The following is a 17388-nucleotide window of genomic DNA, read 5'->3' as shown; positions in this document are numbered from 1 at the left end:
AACTAGATAGGATTAGGGCTAGAAAATAGTAAATCAATACCCACTCCCAATATATTGGGCACATGCATGTTGCTGGCTTGCAACTCCTGTACTCTCACTTAGAAAAGCAATCGGTTTGAGGTAGTTAGTGGCAATTTCTAACCTCCCTGAAGTTGTAGGTCACTGACCAGAAATCAGTCTGGCTTTAAAATGACCTTTGTACTAAAAACCAAGTTATCAAAGTACTAGCAACAGAAATGTCTCTTTAGGCACTACTGCATTTCAGTTCTGGCAGTTAGTTTCTACAAAAGTAAGCTTTGCCAGTAGACCAAGCTACATAGAACAACAAGTGCTAAAGGATAAGCAATGACGACACCAAGTTCTGTAACCCATTCTTAACGTTATACTTATTACACAAGGTAAACATTACTGAGTTTAATTCTGTTAACTGTCAGTTAATGGGTATTATGAAACACCACATCAAGGAGGATTTTAAAAAGGGGTTTGTTTTTTTTTTAGTGAAAACACAGCAATTCCAAGCCTCCAAGTTTGATAAAGAAAACAGCTCATCTGTTTTGAATTTTGCTTCGCATATTCTAAGGCTCCTTCCTATGACAACTTGCCCACAGAACGATCTCAGTTGGTAGGGATCACAGTGACGCTCAGACTACCTGCTCATAATTTTTTACTTCTGTTGTTGCTGGAGAGAGATAGCAATGGGATTTAGTGTTCAGATTGATTTATTGTGCCCAACTGTCCCAACCACAGCACATACCTCTCACATGTACTGCTGAACCAAGGACAAACAGCCAGAAAGGATTTTCTTGGTTTTACCACTGTGGGCATCTAGACCTTACTGATACGGGCATCTTTTATTAAATCATTAGGCTGTACAGCTAGCATCTGAAGTAACATGGAGATGAAAGTAGGCTGCTGCAAAGCAAGGTACATGACGCTGGGAGAGGCAACCAGAATTAAGGGGGTCCTGAAGAAATTTCATCACCTCATACTTAGCTTTCAGGCAGCATTGCCATCTAGGCCAAGGTGCTTTGAGTCTTAGTAAACGTCAAATACCACAGGAACTGAAGAGTATAGTTACACTGAATCTGGGCTGAGTCACAGAAATTCAGTGAAACCATTAGTTCTTCCTTGCAGACTGCAATGACTCCATTTCTCATTAAACATTCAACACTTCCCCTGGAATTATAGTGGGTTTTTTCCATCAACATTGACAGCGTTATGCAAAGCAGACGAGTTTACTTGGTAGTCAACGCATCTGCCGAACCATCTTTCCCTCCCCATTCCAAGGCTCCATACTGCTGACCAGATGCAGCCACCGTCTTTCGGTGCTACCAGACTTCTTCCTGCTATTAAACTGTCTGGAGAAGTCACTGGAGAGTAAAGCCAAAGTATCCCTTCTCCTCAATAGTACTGAGGGATGAAAACACAAAACTAGCACTATTCTAACTAACCCAGCTGATCCCAGGTTCTGGGGAAATGCCATGCATCAACAGTTCGGCAGCTATCCCTTTGAACCAGGCACTGAGTGATTCAAAGGGTCAGCTGCGGGGAGCCCCAGGTCAGCTGGAGACTCCCCAGCTGACCCCAGGCTCACCGCGAAATGCCACGGAGAGCGTGGGATCAACTGGGGAGTCCCCTGCTGATCCTGGGCTCCATGGCTTTGAAATGCACAAGAGCCCCTGCTGGGGCACCAGTGTGCAGCCCGAAGTCAGAGGGACTTCCCACTGGCCCCAGGCTGTATGTGGAGTTCAGCATTCCTCCTTTGAAATGTACAAGAGCCCCAGTAGGGGCTCTTGTACATTTCAAAGGAGGAATGCAAATGTACCTATAGACTAGTCAACTAGTCAAAAAACTATCCGATAAGCAAATGCTTATCGGATAGTCAACTAGTCTTACCTTAGTTCTAACTACATTATTATTTGTAATGCCAAGTTTGTTGGTAGTAAACCCCATTCTAGACATAGTAACAAACAGTCAAAAACACTTCTAAATTGAAGAAGTCTACCCCTACTTACAATGTTTTCCTGCTCTCCACCAGGTAATCTGTGACAGTTAATGGTTACAAGGAATTCCAAAAGTGACTATCCAAAGTCTTAAGATAAGAACAGGAAAAATACAATACCTCTGCTGACTAAACAGAGAAAAACCACATCCCTGCACCAATCCTCACAATGGTACCAACTTAAATATCCTCAAGAGACTTTTACAGCTTAGAAAACAGAGAAGCCCTTTCACCCAGCAGGGTTAGTGTAGTAACATACATGCAAATAAGATTGGCAATTGAATCACTCACTCAGTTATGTGATGAGAATTTTAGGCCTCAAAAATGGAAATTAAATGGCAGTGGATTGTTAAGAAAAATGGCTGAGCTTAGAAACTAAATTTCTTTGCTGTCAGGGTGGACGGATTTAAATCAAGGCAATTTAAATTGAATTAAATCATTATTTAAATCACCAAAAAAAAAAAAAAAAAAAAAAAGAGTGAAACGACATTTCCCACTGATACTTTTTCCCCTATTTCCTAAAGCAATGGTTCAAATTTGATCACTAAAACATGTTAATTTACAGCTCAGGACAGTATTTTATGACATCTATGAGGGTATACTTTGTGATACTTTTAGATAACTTGATTATTTAGGAAATACAGATTGGACCTCCCTGATCCAGCTCCCGACCAGTCCTGAATGAGGAAGTTTGCTGGACATGGGGAGGTCAATTCCATCCTTCTGCTGACAGACTCTGGCCTCTCAGTCCATCGGGGCGCCTCTCCTAGCAGCGGGGCTCCCCCCCTGCTGGTCCAGCAACATCCATGGTCCTGCCAGACCATGGATGTTACAGACCAGGGTCCCGGAACGGAGAGTTTCAACTTGTAATAACGTTTAACCAGTTAACCAATTAAACAGGATTTTACATCCCTACTTAGTAAACCTATTTTTATTCCAGCACTCCATTATTTGTTATTGAGGACCGGATTCTAAATTCTGGGCGGCCCATACTGGTTTGTTATTGTAGGGTCATTTGCCTGCACTGATTTCCTACCCACTCCCATTTAGGATGTTGCTCTTATTCTCACCCTCAGTTTAGCAATAAAAGTCAGGATTAGTAATTGCCTAGTATGAAGTTAACTAAAACTTAAGGTTTCTTTAGGAATATGGGAACAGGCATGTGGTTAACAGTGGCTTAGAAGGAAGGTTCAAAAAACCCTATACTGAAAATGATTGTGGAATAATCTGACCAAAGAGAAAGCTTCTTTTTTTCCTTCACCTGTGTCTTTAGGAAGTTTGAACAGCTTTATAAATCCCCTGTAAGTATGAGACACAAGACAATTATTACAACAGTGAGCTTTTGTTTAGAGAAACATTACAGAGTAATTTACAGAGAGCGCTCTAATAATTATAAGGCTGTTCCAATATTGCAGTCAGCATCTTTACACTATTTATGACATGTCATTTCTAGTGGTTTTATTAAACGCAGTGAATTCCCTGATTACACTTCAACCAGTTATGTCTGCCAAATTTTAAATCAAAAAAATGAGGTGTGCTGGAGGACGCTTCTTTCTAATTCCTGTCATTTTATGGCTAGCCTAATGTTTTGAATCACAATTTTATAACCTTATACTCTTATTACATGAAATAGGAACTCCTTATTACCCACACATATGCATAACACTTTATAAGTCTCAATATCCAACAGCAGTGAGTTTCACAAGTGTTATGAACAAAGCTATTTCCCTTTACTAATTTAAATTCACCCATCTTTTAATTTTTCTCTGTGGGTATCATGGGTTATTTTGTTTTCAAAATCTAGTCCAAGTAGCCTATATTAGTTCCAGTAGTGAGATTTACATTTACATTCTGTACAAGTCCTAGTTTAAGCTTCGGCTAACATTTTTCCAGGTTAATTCTGTTCCTGTAGATAGGTTCTTCAATGGATGCAGCTTTCATCAAGCCAGGTAACCACAGCTTCAGATTGGAAAAAACAAGTCCCCTATCCAGATTAACAGTGTTCCGGTCAGAATTAGACATTTTATTTATTACCTTTCATATTTGAAAGGTAATAAGCAAGTATGATTTAGGTACATTTCTCTCAAGCTATAACAGCAGTCCACCTCAAAGATGAATTCACAGACTCAAGGGGTGGAGCAAATCTTGCTCCCACGAAGGCAATGGAAAGAGGATCGAGTCCATTGGAGAAACTTTTGGCAAAACATTAAAGAACTTACGAACCTCCCTGGTTGAAAATGGTTAGATCTGCTCTGACTAATTAAAAGGCTGCTTTACTCCATTCTCAACTAGGAATGTAAAACCCCATTTAATTAGTTAACTGGTTAAATGTTATGTTTAACTAGTTAACTGATTAAATGGGGGTGGAATGGAGTGCCCCTACCCAGCCACTACACACAGGGCTACTCTAGCCAGACTAGAGCAGCCCTTGTCCACAGAGCACCATGCTGGGCCCCCTGTCCATGGCAGACCACGTGGGGCTGGAGCAGCCCCCGCCACTTAAACCCATGAAAGCAAGAAAATTCCTAGCTGAGAACAGAGATGTGAATGGTTAACGGGTAAGCATCACCATTACTAGGTGATTAAGTCCAACTCCTAATGTTATTTTTAGTTTTAGAAACGTTACATTTAAGTCTCTAACTTGCTTAGGGTTAGTAGTAAGTTTAAAAAAAAACGTAGCAAGCTTATTCAGTGAAAGATATTTGTCCAACTGAAACAATCGAGAATGTGTGATGCATCCCTACACCTGTCATGGTGAACAAATGGCATGACTTCCAGAGCACTGCAGATTTCAAAGGGCTTCGAAGTAGGTTTTATCTTCTCACAATTTGCCCATGAGAGTTTCCTCAGCAAAGCCCAAGTCAGTGGTTAACAGGTTATGCAACTGAAGTTTTGTCAATTCCCTTGTTCCCCTCCTTTTTTTTGGGAGGGGAAGGAATGGAAAAAAAAACAAAAACAAAATCCAACAGACTATTTGATTTTCCTCACAATAACTATGAGCCAAGAACAACTTAAATCTGTGCCGAGGAGCTGGAAAGGTACAACAAAAAACAGAGTCTAGACATGGAGATGAGGAATACGATTCTAATAAGCACAACAGGCATTTAAGCTTCTGATCGCAGCCCATCATAATGGCCCACCCTCCACTAGCAGGAATATAAACATCATCTTTAAAGATTCTTCTGCTTAGGGTACTTGGGCATAACAGTATAGATTAAGTCAGTATTTCTTCCAGCCCAATTGGTTTCTTTAGCAAAGATTGTGCACAACATCATTATTATCGCTAGACACTGCTAATTAGTCCACATGAAACTCTTTTTACAATCAAGATCCTATTAACATGAGCAGAGGTGCTGTAAGTATCAGAATGATTTCTCTCTCTATTGAAGGAGAGGCATGTCATCCAAACTTCACAAAAAAAATATTTAACTAGAATTTGGGGCTTCAAAGCTCTTGCCCAGCTCTCCAAAGAATTACTTGTAAACGGGATGTGGTAATAATCAGACTCTACCAGTAAACAGATTAGGAAATGCCTGAAACATTTCAGTGTTCTGTAGTTCATGCTAATCTGTCACATGGAGCTGCATAGATCTAAGGGGAAATTAGTCTATCTTTAATTAAATGGCATCATCGTCTGGAATAAAGGTTCAAGTAGAAGCAGAACTCAGGAATCTTTGGTGCACAGTCCTCTGCTTGGAGCACACTAACTCCAGTTGATCCAGAAGGTGAATACATAAAAATGGGTTTAGCTCTTCCCTGTATCAAAGGGTTCAGGGTTGGCTGCAGGCTCGGCACCTGAGAAAAAACCACACGTGACTGTTGATGGGCTAGAACATCACTTGTCAGACAAGGAGAACTGCTCTATGAGGAGAGCAAAACTCACTCGCCTGCTATTAAAACCTTAACATAAAGTACTTGATCTTTGCTGCTACAGTCCAAACTGCATGCAATCCTCTCAGATAAAGGCCAAGAAAGTAGCTTCATTACTTATTGTAACTCAATAAGAGAAACCTCAAAATGAGTGGAGGTCACATTTGCAGGCAGTGATCACTTTGCAAAGTTATACAAATTTGATTTCTTTAAAATTAAAAAGGCATCAGTCCAAAGCAAAGAAAGGAGAGAGTAAACATACAGCGCAGTGTTTTTGTAAATCTTGTCTATTCATGAGAGCAATACAAAATGCATTGGATTTTTAACATTTCTCTTTGCACTGCATATGGAACTCGATACAAGCTGTCTGGTTAGGACAGCAGCTGCAAAAAGAGAGAATGTCATCCTGTTTATTTTACCAGAATTCTTAAAATCAGTCAACATACAGCACTATGTTACTACAATGCGCAAATGATATTTTAATGCATGTGATACTGTAAGCAACATTAATGCTACCGGAGAAATTTATTTCTCCTCAAAATTTAAGATCCCTTCTCTGGATGATGCCTCCCAATAAGGGTTTAGGGCCGCTGGCCAGGCAAAGATGTCTGTTCTGTGCCTGCTCTGAGGCTAAGAATATGCCACCCAGGGGACTGCCAATCTGGCTCCTTTTATTAAGGCAATGATGGTCATAAAAGCGTCACTACCCTTCACATTTCAGGGGTAAGTAGAAAATTATTAATGCTCTTGAAATTACTGTTGATGCTAGTCTAAGAACTGCCTCTCTTCCCTCACACCAAAAAAAAAAAACCAACCTCTACCATCTTTACAACTGCACATACAAGTCTGCCTGCTTTATACGGAGCCCTAAAATAGCTGGTGTGGCTCCAAGCTTCACCTACACTTTCAAAGCAATACTGGTCCATTCCAGTGTCTCTTCTAATGCATTGTCAGCAAACAGCTATGCCAGCCAAAATGTATTTCTCTTTCAGGGATGAAGTGGCCGAAGTTGGTATTAGAGTACATGCATCGCTCTCTCCCTTCTCATGTTATAATATGCACAGATTTAGAAATACTCTTGCTACACAAAAAAACCCGTACACAGCGAGTAGCCCTGTAGCACCTTAGAGACTAATACAGAAAGACACACACACACACACACACACACACACTCATGACCTTTCATGGGCACAACACACTCATCTGAAGTGGGTTGTGCCCACAAAAGCTCATGATGCTACATACATACACGCACACTTTTATATACAAGTCTCTACAGTGTTTTTGGGCCACTCGTTTAAATTTTAAGTTACAGACTAACACAGCTACCCCCTGAAACTTTTAAACGTGCAAGGTCTTGCTACCCAGAGCACACTGAGATTTCCATAAACACATAATTGACCAGCCTTTGTTTTTCTTCATGAAGTTCTCAAATTTTAGGTTGGGGGGGGGGGGGTTTATAAATTCGCTCCTCCCCAAGTTGGTAACAAAGTTACTGCAACATACCAGCAGAAGTCTCTGTGCCAGGGAATATTACAATAAACTAAAAAATAAGAATACATTTCAAAATGATTGATACACAAGAGTCTGAGGGCCACGTAGTCGGAGTGCTTTAAAGGTCAGCCATCAGTTTATAATGTAAGCATACAAGCCACTTAAGAGATATATACTTTGTAACCGTGCTCGGCTAAAAAGGATGCTTTCAAACCATGTTTTCTTAAACTTGACTTTGGAAGGCCAGATTTTGATCAGACAAAGTACGTCTCAATTAAAAAAAAAAATGTTGTAAGGAATTGTAAATGTTTGTCTGCACTCCCCCCCTCCCGTCCCCCGATGTTTATAAGAAATGCTCAACACAGAAGCTAGATAAATCATGCGACTGAAATAAGCATGAGTTTCTTCTTGCAAGATGCTGACTACAGTGGCTGTAATCCAACTGCTGGATTCGTGCCACAATGCTCAGCACCTTTCAGGATTTAAGACCTATCAGCCGATGAAGAACTGGGCACTAATCTTTCAGTGTTAGTCACACTGGGAGTTACTTGTTAGAATATCTGAATAAAATATTTCGAGATAGAATTGTGATTTTCAAATCAACGGTGCCTCTTCCTTGTAGCACTTTGCAAAGAAAATTTCCTCTTGCTATCACTCCTTCAGTGATAGCCTGAAAATGCCTCTCTGCTTTTCACTGGCATGTCACCAAGTAGACCTAGGTTTCAGTCAGCTACCAGCAGCATAAAAAAGTACATAATAGGTTTATAATCTGCCACTGAATCCCATAGCAACTGTACGTCACTTTAGACGTAAATTATAGACAATTCCTTCCCATGCAATTTGAAGAGTAGAGAGATAAATCTATAATTTGTGCAGATCTAAATGATACATGGTTGGGAAAAAAGCTACCCTAAATAGCTGAAAGGAAACAGCCAAAACATACCTCACACATAAGAGTAAATCTCTATCTGCATCCGTTCTTGAAAAGGAAGATGCCACATTCAGATCAAGATTTAACAACTCATAGAAATGTTAACAGACCAGTCACGTTGGGTATATCATGCCCTATTACTACTGAGTTTTGAAGGGAGGTGTACAAAAGAGGCTTTACTTTTGATGGACTGAAGGCCTGAGTGAATTAATGAGGCAGGAGAAGTGGTAAGTTACATTGAAGGAATAATTACACAAAAAGCTTTAAGATGATTTAATGGGTTTTGGTTAAAACGCTACATGCTCTCCACATCCCTTTGAATAGTCTATGGCTGAAAACTGAAGGCCTCTTTCTGTTTTCTACAAGACAACAAAAGAGGAAACTCTGTGGTCACATATGTTGTAAAATAACTTGGATGTGCAAAAGAACCAGATCTTTTATCCTCAACACCTGCTTTGGTAGCCTTCACTTCACAGAAATTAAGGGGCATTGGATTGAAATAAAAAACAAGACTGCAGCTGGCAAAGAATTAGTACCTTACTCCAAAATCTGGAAGATTCAGATTTTTCAACAGACCAAAGTTCCAGGATTGAAGCTAAAGACTAGAGCATGTTGCAGAGGGGCATCCTCTTAGGTGGTCCACATCTCAAAATTCACCAGCCTGGCTTAACCAGTGACCTCTGCTCAAGAGATGTTATGGAAAAGTGCTTGCAGTTTAGGACTGAAGACCAGAGACAGAAGCTGGCATCGTCTTCACCTGCCATACTCAAAGCAACACCACTGGCACCTGAATTTCATAATCATCACAGTCTTCACAAATAACAGAACAGCTGATAGCAGATGTAACACACAGAGCAGATAAATTCATTCTAAATCCTCACAGAATATTGCCCTTTAACCCATGAAGCTGCAGTTTTAAAGAACTACAGGCTAGATAGAGACTTTGGAGATTCACTAAGATCCTTAATGTTACTAGGGATGTTAAAACAGTTAAACAATTAAACAACAGCACTTAACCAGTTAACTGGTTTAATCTAGGCCCTGATACCTGGTCCTGTCAGCAGCCACTGAAGTTAAATGACAAGGGATGGTTAACTGATTAACATCCCTAAACATTATCCACCCAGCCAACCCCATCACAGGCTGTAGAATGTCACTAGCTGCCATGTCATGTATAGACCTTTTAGTATGGTATACTCCCATTTCTCCAACACTCTATTATCTGAACCTCCGCACTATCTGATCTTCTTCCTGGTCTCCCCTGGAGGGATTGAATAATGCAGAGATCCCCATCAGAACTGCGAGGGAGATGGCCAGCCCCCTGCCGGGGGTGGCCCTACTGCAAGAGGATTCCTGCCATAGTGCAGGGAAGCCCTCTGTGGGCCCCACTGCGCTGCAGACATCTGATCTCTGTAAGCACAGGTTGTCACCTGGCCTGTGGCAACACAGGGAGCCCCTCTGCAGCCCAGCTGAAACAGAAGTAAGTGGGGACATAGCAGAGACTCTTGGCTAGAGTTCAGAGGAGTCGTCCTTCCAAGGGGAGGCTCCTGCCCTCCCTGTCTGAATAAAATCCCTTTCCCCCATGCTCTTCAGCTAATTGGGGATGTCCTGTACTGTGGTTTTGGGCTGTACAACAGGCTAAAAGGATGGGTAAAACTTCTCTCACGTACAAGGGGAAAGGCTGGCTCTGCCACATGCAAAAGGGAGTAGAATAGATTAAGAGCATGACTTTGGTCCTGAATAAGGAGGCGATCACTCCATAATGGGCCAATGCCAGTACAATGTTCAAGACTCAGGCTAAACAAACAGAAAAACAGGAAGTGCAGCAAGGGTGTCCTGAACTGGCCTTCTCAGAGTCACAGGAATTGCTGACTGACCAGAAGGAAGGAGGTAGGAGAAAACTGGCAGTCGGGTACTGCCTGAGGTCCAAAGTGACTACTCAGCAGAACATAGGCCTATGCCCATAGCAGAGGTGGAGCAAAGCAAAGCACATCTTTCTTGGATGGAAGACAAAAGAATAGCCATACAGGGTCATCTAGCCCAGTGTCTGTCCCAGTGTCGGACAGTGGCCAATGCCAGATGCCCCAGAGGGAGTGAACAGAACAGGGAATCATCAAGCAATCTCTCTCCTGTCATCCATTCCCGTCGTCTGACGGAGGCTAGGGACACTATTTTTACCCATCCTGGCTAATAGCCATTGATGGACCTAACCTCCATAAACTTATCTAGTTCTTTCTGGAACCCTGTTAAAGTCCTGGTCTTCACATCCTCCTCTGGCAAGGAGTTCCACAGGTCGACCGTGTGCTGTGTGAAGAAAAACTTCCTTTTGTTTGATTTTAAACCTGCTACCTATTCATTTCATTTGGTAACCCCTAGTCCTTTTGTTATGAGATCAAGTATATAACTTTTCCTTATTCACTTGTTCCACACCAGTCATGATTTTATAGACCTCTATCATACCTCTCTCCTTAGTATCCTCTTTTCTAAGCTGTACAGTCTAAGTCTTTTTAATCTCTCTTCAGATGGAACCTGTTCCAAACTCCTAATCCTTTTGGTTGCCCTTTTCCGAACCTTTTCCAATGCCAATATATCTTTTCTGAGATGAGGCGACCACATCTGTACATGGCATTCAAGATGTGGGCGTACCATGGTTTCATATAGAGGCAATAAAATGTTCTCTGTCTTATTCTCTATCCCTTTTTTAATGATTCCTAACATTTGTTTGTCTTATCGACTGCTGCCGCACACTGAGTGGATGTTTTCAGAGAACTATCCACACTGACTCCAAGATCTCTCCCAAGTAGTTAGCTAAATTAGTCCCCATCACATTGTATGTATAGGTGGGGTTATTTTTTCCAATGTACATTACTTTACATTTATCAACATTAAATTTCATTTGCCATTTTGTTGCCCAGTCACTTAATTTTGTGAGATCTTTTTGAAGCTCTTGGCAGTCTGCTTTGGTCTTAGCTATCTTGAGCAGTTTAGTATCATCTGCAAATGTTGCCACCTCACTGTAAACTAATGGTGTCCCCCAAGGGTCCACATTGGGATCAATCCTATTCAACCTATTTATAAATGATCTGAAGAAAGGGGTTCTCCCACTCCGTTCTGAAAACTTACCATTTATTCCTAACTTGTTTCCTGTCTTAACCAGAAAGCTGCTTCAAGCCAAGATGTGAAATACTGCCCCATTTTATCTTGGTGGTTATTAGTTCTTAGGCCTAATGACAACAGAGAATCAGAGCTGTGCAACTAATTCTCAGAAGTTCTGAATTGCGAGAGTAATTACATGAGTAAAGGATCAGGAAAAAAAAGGCAGAAATAATAGTGGTCCTAGAGTAACATTCTCCTCTCACTCCCAATGATGCTGAAGATAGCATTGCTACAAGTTTTGTTAGGACACAAGGGTCACAGGATTCCCCTGGATCTTGATTTTCACCTCAGTGGGAGACCCCTTGTGGATTGGGGGAAGGAGGGAGAGTATGTGCCAATAACTTTATAACATGCTTGGGCCACGGACAATTAAAAATATAATTTGGCCTTCTCCAAAAAGGAGTTTTAAACCCCCACCTACAAATAATATTTTAAATACCCCTAAGTCAACTAGACTAGTGCATCAACACTTGGAAGAGATGCTTGGGCCACAAAGGCTCAATTTGGAGGAAGAAGTTAAACAAGCTGCTTGGAGGCTTCTGTTCCAAGTTACAGAACAGAAGTTAGCTTTGTCTATGTTATCCACCAGCGAGCGGCATGACCTACTAAGCACGCAAGAACACAGAGGGGAAGGGAAAAATCAAAAGCTGATGGCTCTCACTTTGGGTGTTCACTTATGGACTATACACTCAACAATGAAACAGCAAACTCAGCAAGTAACTGGAGATAACTTTTTTTTACCTTGATTATTTTGGCAGAATTCCAGAGACTGGACACAGGAACCACACTAACATACTATACAGGGATATGGGACAGGTCAGACTCCAAACACATTTGACTTCAGGTAAACAGTATTTGAAGTCTACATTTTCTAGGATAAGTGCTAGCACAATAATTCAATCAGTTACACCATATTTCAACTCAAAAAGACCAGGACGAGCCTTTGGCAAGATCCTTCCATTTAACTTCTACAAGCCCAAACTGAATTAAAGACAACTCTTCACATATACTGAAAGAGCAATAAGACAACTTCTGGGTACAACATTTCAGAGGAAGAGAACAAGTTCAACAAGCAAGAGACACTGTTTATAGAACAAACGCAGAAACAGGGAATGTTTTAATAGCCACCTTTCATATCCATTTCACTATTAGTAGCAGACAACCCCAATTGTCTCTCTCTTTGGGTACATCTACACAGCAGAGTTATTTTGGAATAACTGATGTTATTTCGAAATAACAAAATGTGCATTTACACAGCAAGCCATTATTTTGAAATAATGTTGAGATGGAAGTCTTCTACTCCAACTCCTGTAACCCTCATTTCACGAAGAGTAAGGGAAGTCGAAGGAAGAGCGCTCTTCCTTTGACCTCCTGCTGTGTAGACAACACCAAAAGGAGACTTAAGCTATTTTGACTTCAGCTAAGCAATTGATATGGATCAGGCCTGCACAACTCGGAAAGCAGTGAGGGCCATATTACTCCAAAGAAAACAGCTGAGAGCCAAAAGTAGGGATGCTCTCCCCCAAAAAAATGTTGTGCATGCTTAATTCGACTTTTGCCCTGCTGTGTAGATGTGCCCTTAGATGGGGAGCAAAAACCCAGGTTCATTAGTAGCCACTGGCTACCCAACAATGACAGAAACCACACTTCATTTTGAAAACAAGCATCTCTATTCATGTGTGACAAGCACTCAAACCAGTTTCCCAAAATATTTAACTAAGCTGCCTAAAATCTTTCCTTCCCAGCCCTCACCCCAAACCTCTTCCCCTTTCCTTGATAGGCTAATTTTGGAGAAACATTACTGCATTATTTGAGGCCTAATGTTTCCTTCAGTCAATGCTGCTGACCTTTCAGAAAGCTGATAAACAGGCATTAGAATATAAATTGCTGTTACCAATGTTAAGTTGATAAACCTTCGGACTGTAATTACCTTTAACCCTCATGGAGAAATTGCCCAATGCACTTCTGTGATGTAACCAACACCCTCAATTAAAAATAGTGTTTGACAACATATGGTTTATTCTACAGACGCTGGCAAGCAGGATGTTTCTAACAACAAACAGGTTAGAGGCCCAGCTTTTACCAGAGTTGAAGACAGAAAAGTGTTCACTGTACAAGATCAAAGAAAAAAAGCTATACTTTTAATTAATTCTAGACACGCCCTAGTAAAAAATATCCCATTTCCATTTTTCTTTATTTACACAGCTAATAAACTGGCTGGATGGAATTTGAGGAAACATCTGAACCACCACCTTTGGAGAAATATTAAAAATATCAAAATACGGTTTCAATACTGAAGAGAAAAGCTAGCTTCCTTCTCAACTACAGCAATCAACAGCCTGCTCTAGTGCGTGGGGACCCCCTGCTCTATGGTCAGAGCAACAAGGCATCTGCCAGGGGAAGGTGATAAATCAGAGCTTTTAGCAAGAGCAGCAGCAGCAATGATAGGGACAAGAGAATGAAATTCCCCACTGTACCCAGCCATGTCAAATAGCCAACAGTGAGTGAAAGCTGCAGGCACCTCCTTCCTGGGTAGGATCTCTAGAGTGCTCCTTTCCAATTAAGGACAATCTGATTCACCCTTCCTTACCACCCTGTGATATGGAAGGATTAACTCCTCCTAGGTTGTTGGGGTGCCAAACTCCTTGGCTTAATACAGATCTCTGTCTGGTAAATCCTGCGTATTTTCAGACTGAAACTTCACCTGTGTAAAACTGAGGAGTACAGCCCCCAGCCCAAGAGAGGAGGGACATGCCTTAAAAAACAAAAATCACAGTATGAAACCCCCATCACCAGCTCTTGGCAGAGAGCCCAGCATTTGAACCCTTCCTGGATGGAGGTGACTCAAGCCTCGCTACCCTGGATTCCTAGTCCAAAGGGCCGAGGGGGAGATAATGGCCCCCCAAAAAAGCCACTAAAGGGGCAAGCAAGGTGCTTTAATAACATTCACTCCCTATTGCCTCTGTCCAAACCCCGAGCCCAGTGCCCCTGCCACTCCCTACAGCATAAAACGATAAGCCGGGAGCCTTGCCAAGGGAGCTGGGACAGATGCCCCATGAAATGGGGGGGGGGTGGGGAAGAGAAGAGGGCAGATCACCAGAAGACACATCCTTTGACAGGGAGGGGCATCTCCCAGATCCCCTATCATGACTCCCTTAGACCAGGAGCCTTATCAACACCAGCATAAGGCCAGGCAAGCAGTCCCCCAATCAACAGGTGGAAGGGCCCTCTTCTGTTTCCCCCACTGCCTTGGGGGAGAAAGGGATCGGATCCCTGAGGCCACCTCCCCAGCCTTCCCGCTTGCTCAAGAGTCTCCCCCTTCATTGAGAGCCTGCCCCTTGCCCCCCGGTCTCCCCTCTTCTTCGAGAGCCTGCTCCCTAACCCCCCCCCCCCGGCCTCTCCCTCTTCGAGACCCTGCCCCCTACCCCCTCAGCCTCCTCTTCTTCGTGAGTCTGCTCCCTATCCCCACCAACCCCCCAGCCTCCCCCTTCTTCTTCCTCTTGGAGAGCCTACTCCCTACCCCCCAGCCTCCCCCCTTCTTCTTCGAGAACCTGCCCCCCTACACCCCTCAGCCTCCCAACTACTTCTTCGAGACCCTGCCCCCTACTCCCCAGCCTCCCCCCTTCTCCTTCGAGACCCTGCCCCCTACCCCCCCAGCCTCCCCCCTTCTCCTTCGAGACCCTGCCCCCCTACACCCCCAGCCTCCCCCCTTCTCCTTCGAGACCCTGCCCCCTACTCCCCAGCCTCCTCCCTTCTCCTTTGAGACCCTGCCCCCTGCCCCCCAGCCTCCCCATTCTCCTTCGAGACCCTGCCCCCCAGCCTCCCCCTTCTCCTTCGAGACCCTGCCCCCTACACCCCCAGCCCCCCCTTCTCCTTCGAGACCTTGCCCCCCTACACCCCCCAGCCTCCCCCCTCCTCCTTCGAGACCCTGCCCCCTACACCCCCCAGCCTCCCCCCTTCTCCTTCGAGACCCTGCCCCCCACACCCCCCAGCCTCCCCCCTTCTCCTTCGAGACCCTGCCCCCCTACACCCCCCAGCCTCCCCCCTTCTCCTTCGAGACCCTGCCCCCTACACCCCCCAGCCTCCCCCCTTCTCCTTCGAGACCCTGCCCCCTACACCCCCCAGCCTCCCCCCTTCTCCTTCGAGACCCTGCCCCCTACACCCCCCAGCCTCCCCCCTTCTCCTTCGAGACCCTGCCCCCTACCCCCCCAGCCTCCCCCCTTCTCCTTCGAGACCCTGCCCCCTACCCCCCCAGCCTCCCCCCTTCTCCTTCGAGACCCTGCCCCCTACCTCCCCAGCCTCCCCCCTTCTCCTTCGAGACCCTGCCCCCTACCCCCCCAGCCTCCCCCCTTCTCCTTCGAGACCCTGCCCCCTACCCCCCCAGCCTCCCCCTTCTCCTTCGAGACCCTGCCCCCTACCCCCCCAGCCTCCCCCTTCTCCTTCGAGACCCTGCCCCCTACCCCCCCCAGCCTCCCCCCTTCTCCTTCGAGACCCTGCCCCCTACCCCCCCCAGCCTCCCCCCTTCTCCTTCGAGACCCTGCCCCCTACCCCCCCAGCCTCCCCCCTTCTCCTTCGAGACCCTGCCCCCTACCCCCCCAGCCTCCCCCCTTCTCCTTCGAGACCCTGCCCCCTACCCCCCCCCAGCCTCCCCCCTTCTCCTTCGAGACCCTGCCCCCTACCCCCCCCCAGCCTCCCCCCTTCTCCTTCGAGACCCTGCCCCCTACACCCCCCAGCCTCCCCCCTTCTCCTTCGAGACCCTGCCCCCTGCCCCCCAGCCTCCCCCCTTCTCCTTCGAGACCCTGCCCCCTGCCCCCCAGCCTCCCCCCTTCTCCGAGACCCTGCCCCCTGCCCCCCAGCCTCCCCCCTTCTCCTTCGAGACCCTGCCCCCTACCCCCCCAGCCTCCCCCTTCTCCTTCGAGACCCTGCCCCCTACACCCCCCAGCCTCCCCCTTCTCCTTCGAGACCCTGCCCCCTACACCCCCCAGCCTCCCCCCTTCTCCTTCGAGACCCTGCCCCCTACCCCCCCAGCCTCCCCCCTTCTCCTTCGAGACCCTGCCCCCTACACCCCCCAGCCTCCCCCTTCTCCTTCGAGACCCTGCCCCCTACACCCCCCAGCCTCCCCCCTTCTCCTTCGAGACCCTGCCCCCTACCCCCCCCAGCCTCCCCCCTTCTCCTTCGAGACCCTGCCCCCTACACTCCCCAGCCTCCCCCTTCTCCTTCGAGACCCTGCCCCCTACACCCCCCAGCCTCCCCCCTTCTCCTTCGAGACCCTGCCCCCTACACCCCCCAGCCTCCCCCCTTCTCCTTCGAGACCCTGCCCCCTGCCCCCCCCAGCCTCCCCCCCCGGGCCAGCCCCCCCGCGGCACCTTGCAGCCCTGGTAGCCCTCGAAGGCGCGCAGGGCGCTGTCCGTCAGCTTGACGTGGAAGACGGAGACGCGGGTGCCCCGGCCGAGCCGCCCGCAGGACAGCCCGTACCCGCGCTCCGCCTGCAGCGCCGCCATCTTGGGACCGTCTCCCCCTCCGCGCTGGGGGCCGGGCGGGGCCTCGCGCCGCAGGACACGCCCCCTCCTCCCTCCCCCCGCTATTATTTACCAGCGCCCCGCCCCGCCGGCCGGCCTGTTGCTGGGCTAAGAGGGGGGGGGGGCAAGTGGGCGGGCAGAGCGCGCTCTGATTGGGCAGGCCGGGCCGGCTCCCGATTGGCGTACGGAAGTGAAGGGCGGAGGGGCGGGGGTATTCAAATCGAAGCCGCTGTGCATTGTGGGTAGCGTGGTCCTCACGCCACCCTGAGCTTGAGTGGAGTGGAAGGGAAGCTCCAGGGGCAGCGGCGGGGAAAGATGGGGGGGGGAGGGGGTCCGTGGAAGAGGGGACAATTCGGAGCTGGAGCTGGAGCTGGAGCTGGAGCTGGAGCTGGAGCTGGAGCTGGAGCTGGAGCTGG

The 17388-nt window shown here is 46.1% G+C and overlaps 1 protein-coding gene across 2 annotated transcripts in view; it reads right to left on the bottom strand.

Annotated features, from left to right (window-relative positions):
* Positions 1-17023, bottom strand: part of ELL (elongation factor for RNA polymerase II) — a 95014-nt gene extending 77991 nt beyond the window's left edge. The window contains exon 1 of one of the 2 annotated variants that reach the window (XM_075902904.1): positions 16820-17023. In XM_075902904.1, coding sequence (XP_075759019.1) covers positions 16820-16954 — 135 coding nt within the window. In that variant the 5' untranslated portion in view covers positions 16955-17023. The remainder of the gene's footprint in view (positions 1-16819) is intronic. The other variant, XM_075902903.1, reaches the window with a different exon arrangement.
* Between the last annotated feature and the right edge of the window lie 365 nt (positions 17024-17388).

This window comes from Pelodiscus sinensis, chromosome 19 (assembly GCF_049634645.1).
Source record: "Pelodiscus sinensis isolate JC-2024 chromosome 19, ASM4963464v1, whole genome shotgun sequence".
Lineage (NCBI taxonomy): Eukaryota > Metazoa > Chordata > Testudines > Trionychidae > Pelodiscus > Pelodiscus sinensis.
This window is presented reverse-complemented; position numbering and strand designations above follow the sequence as displayed.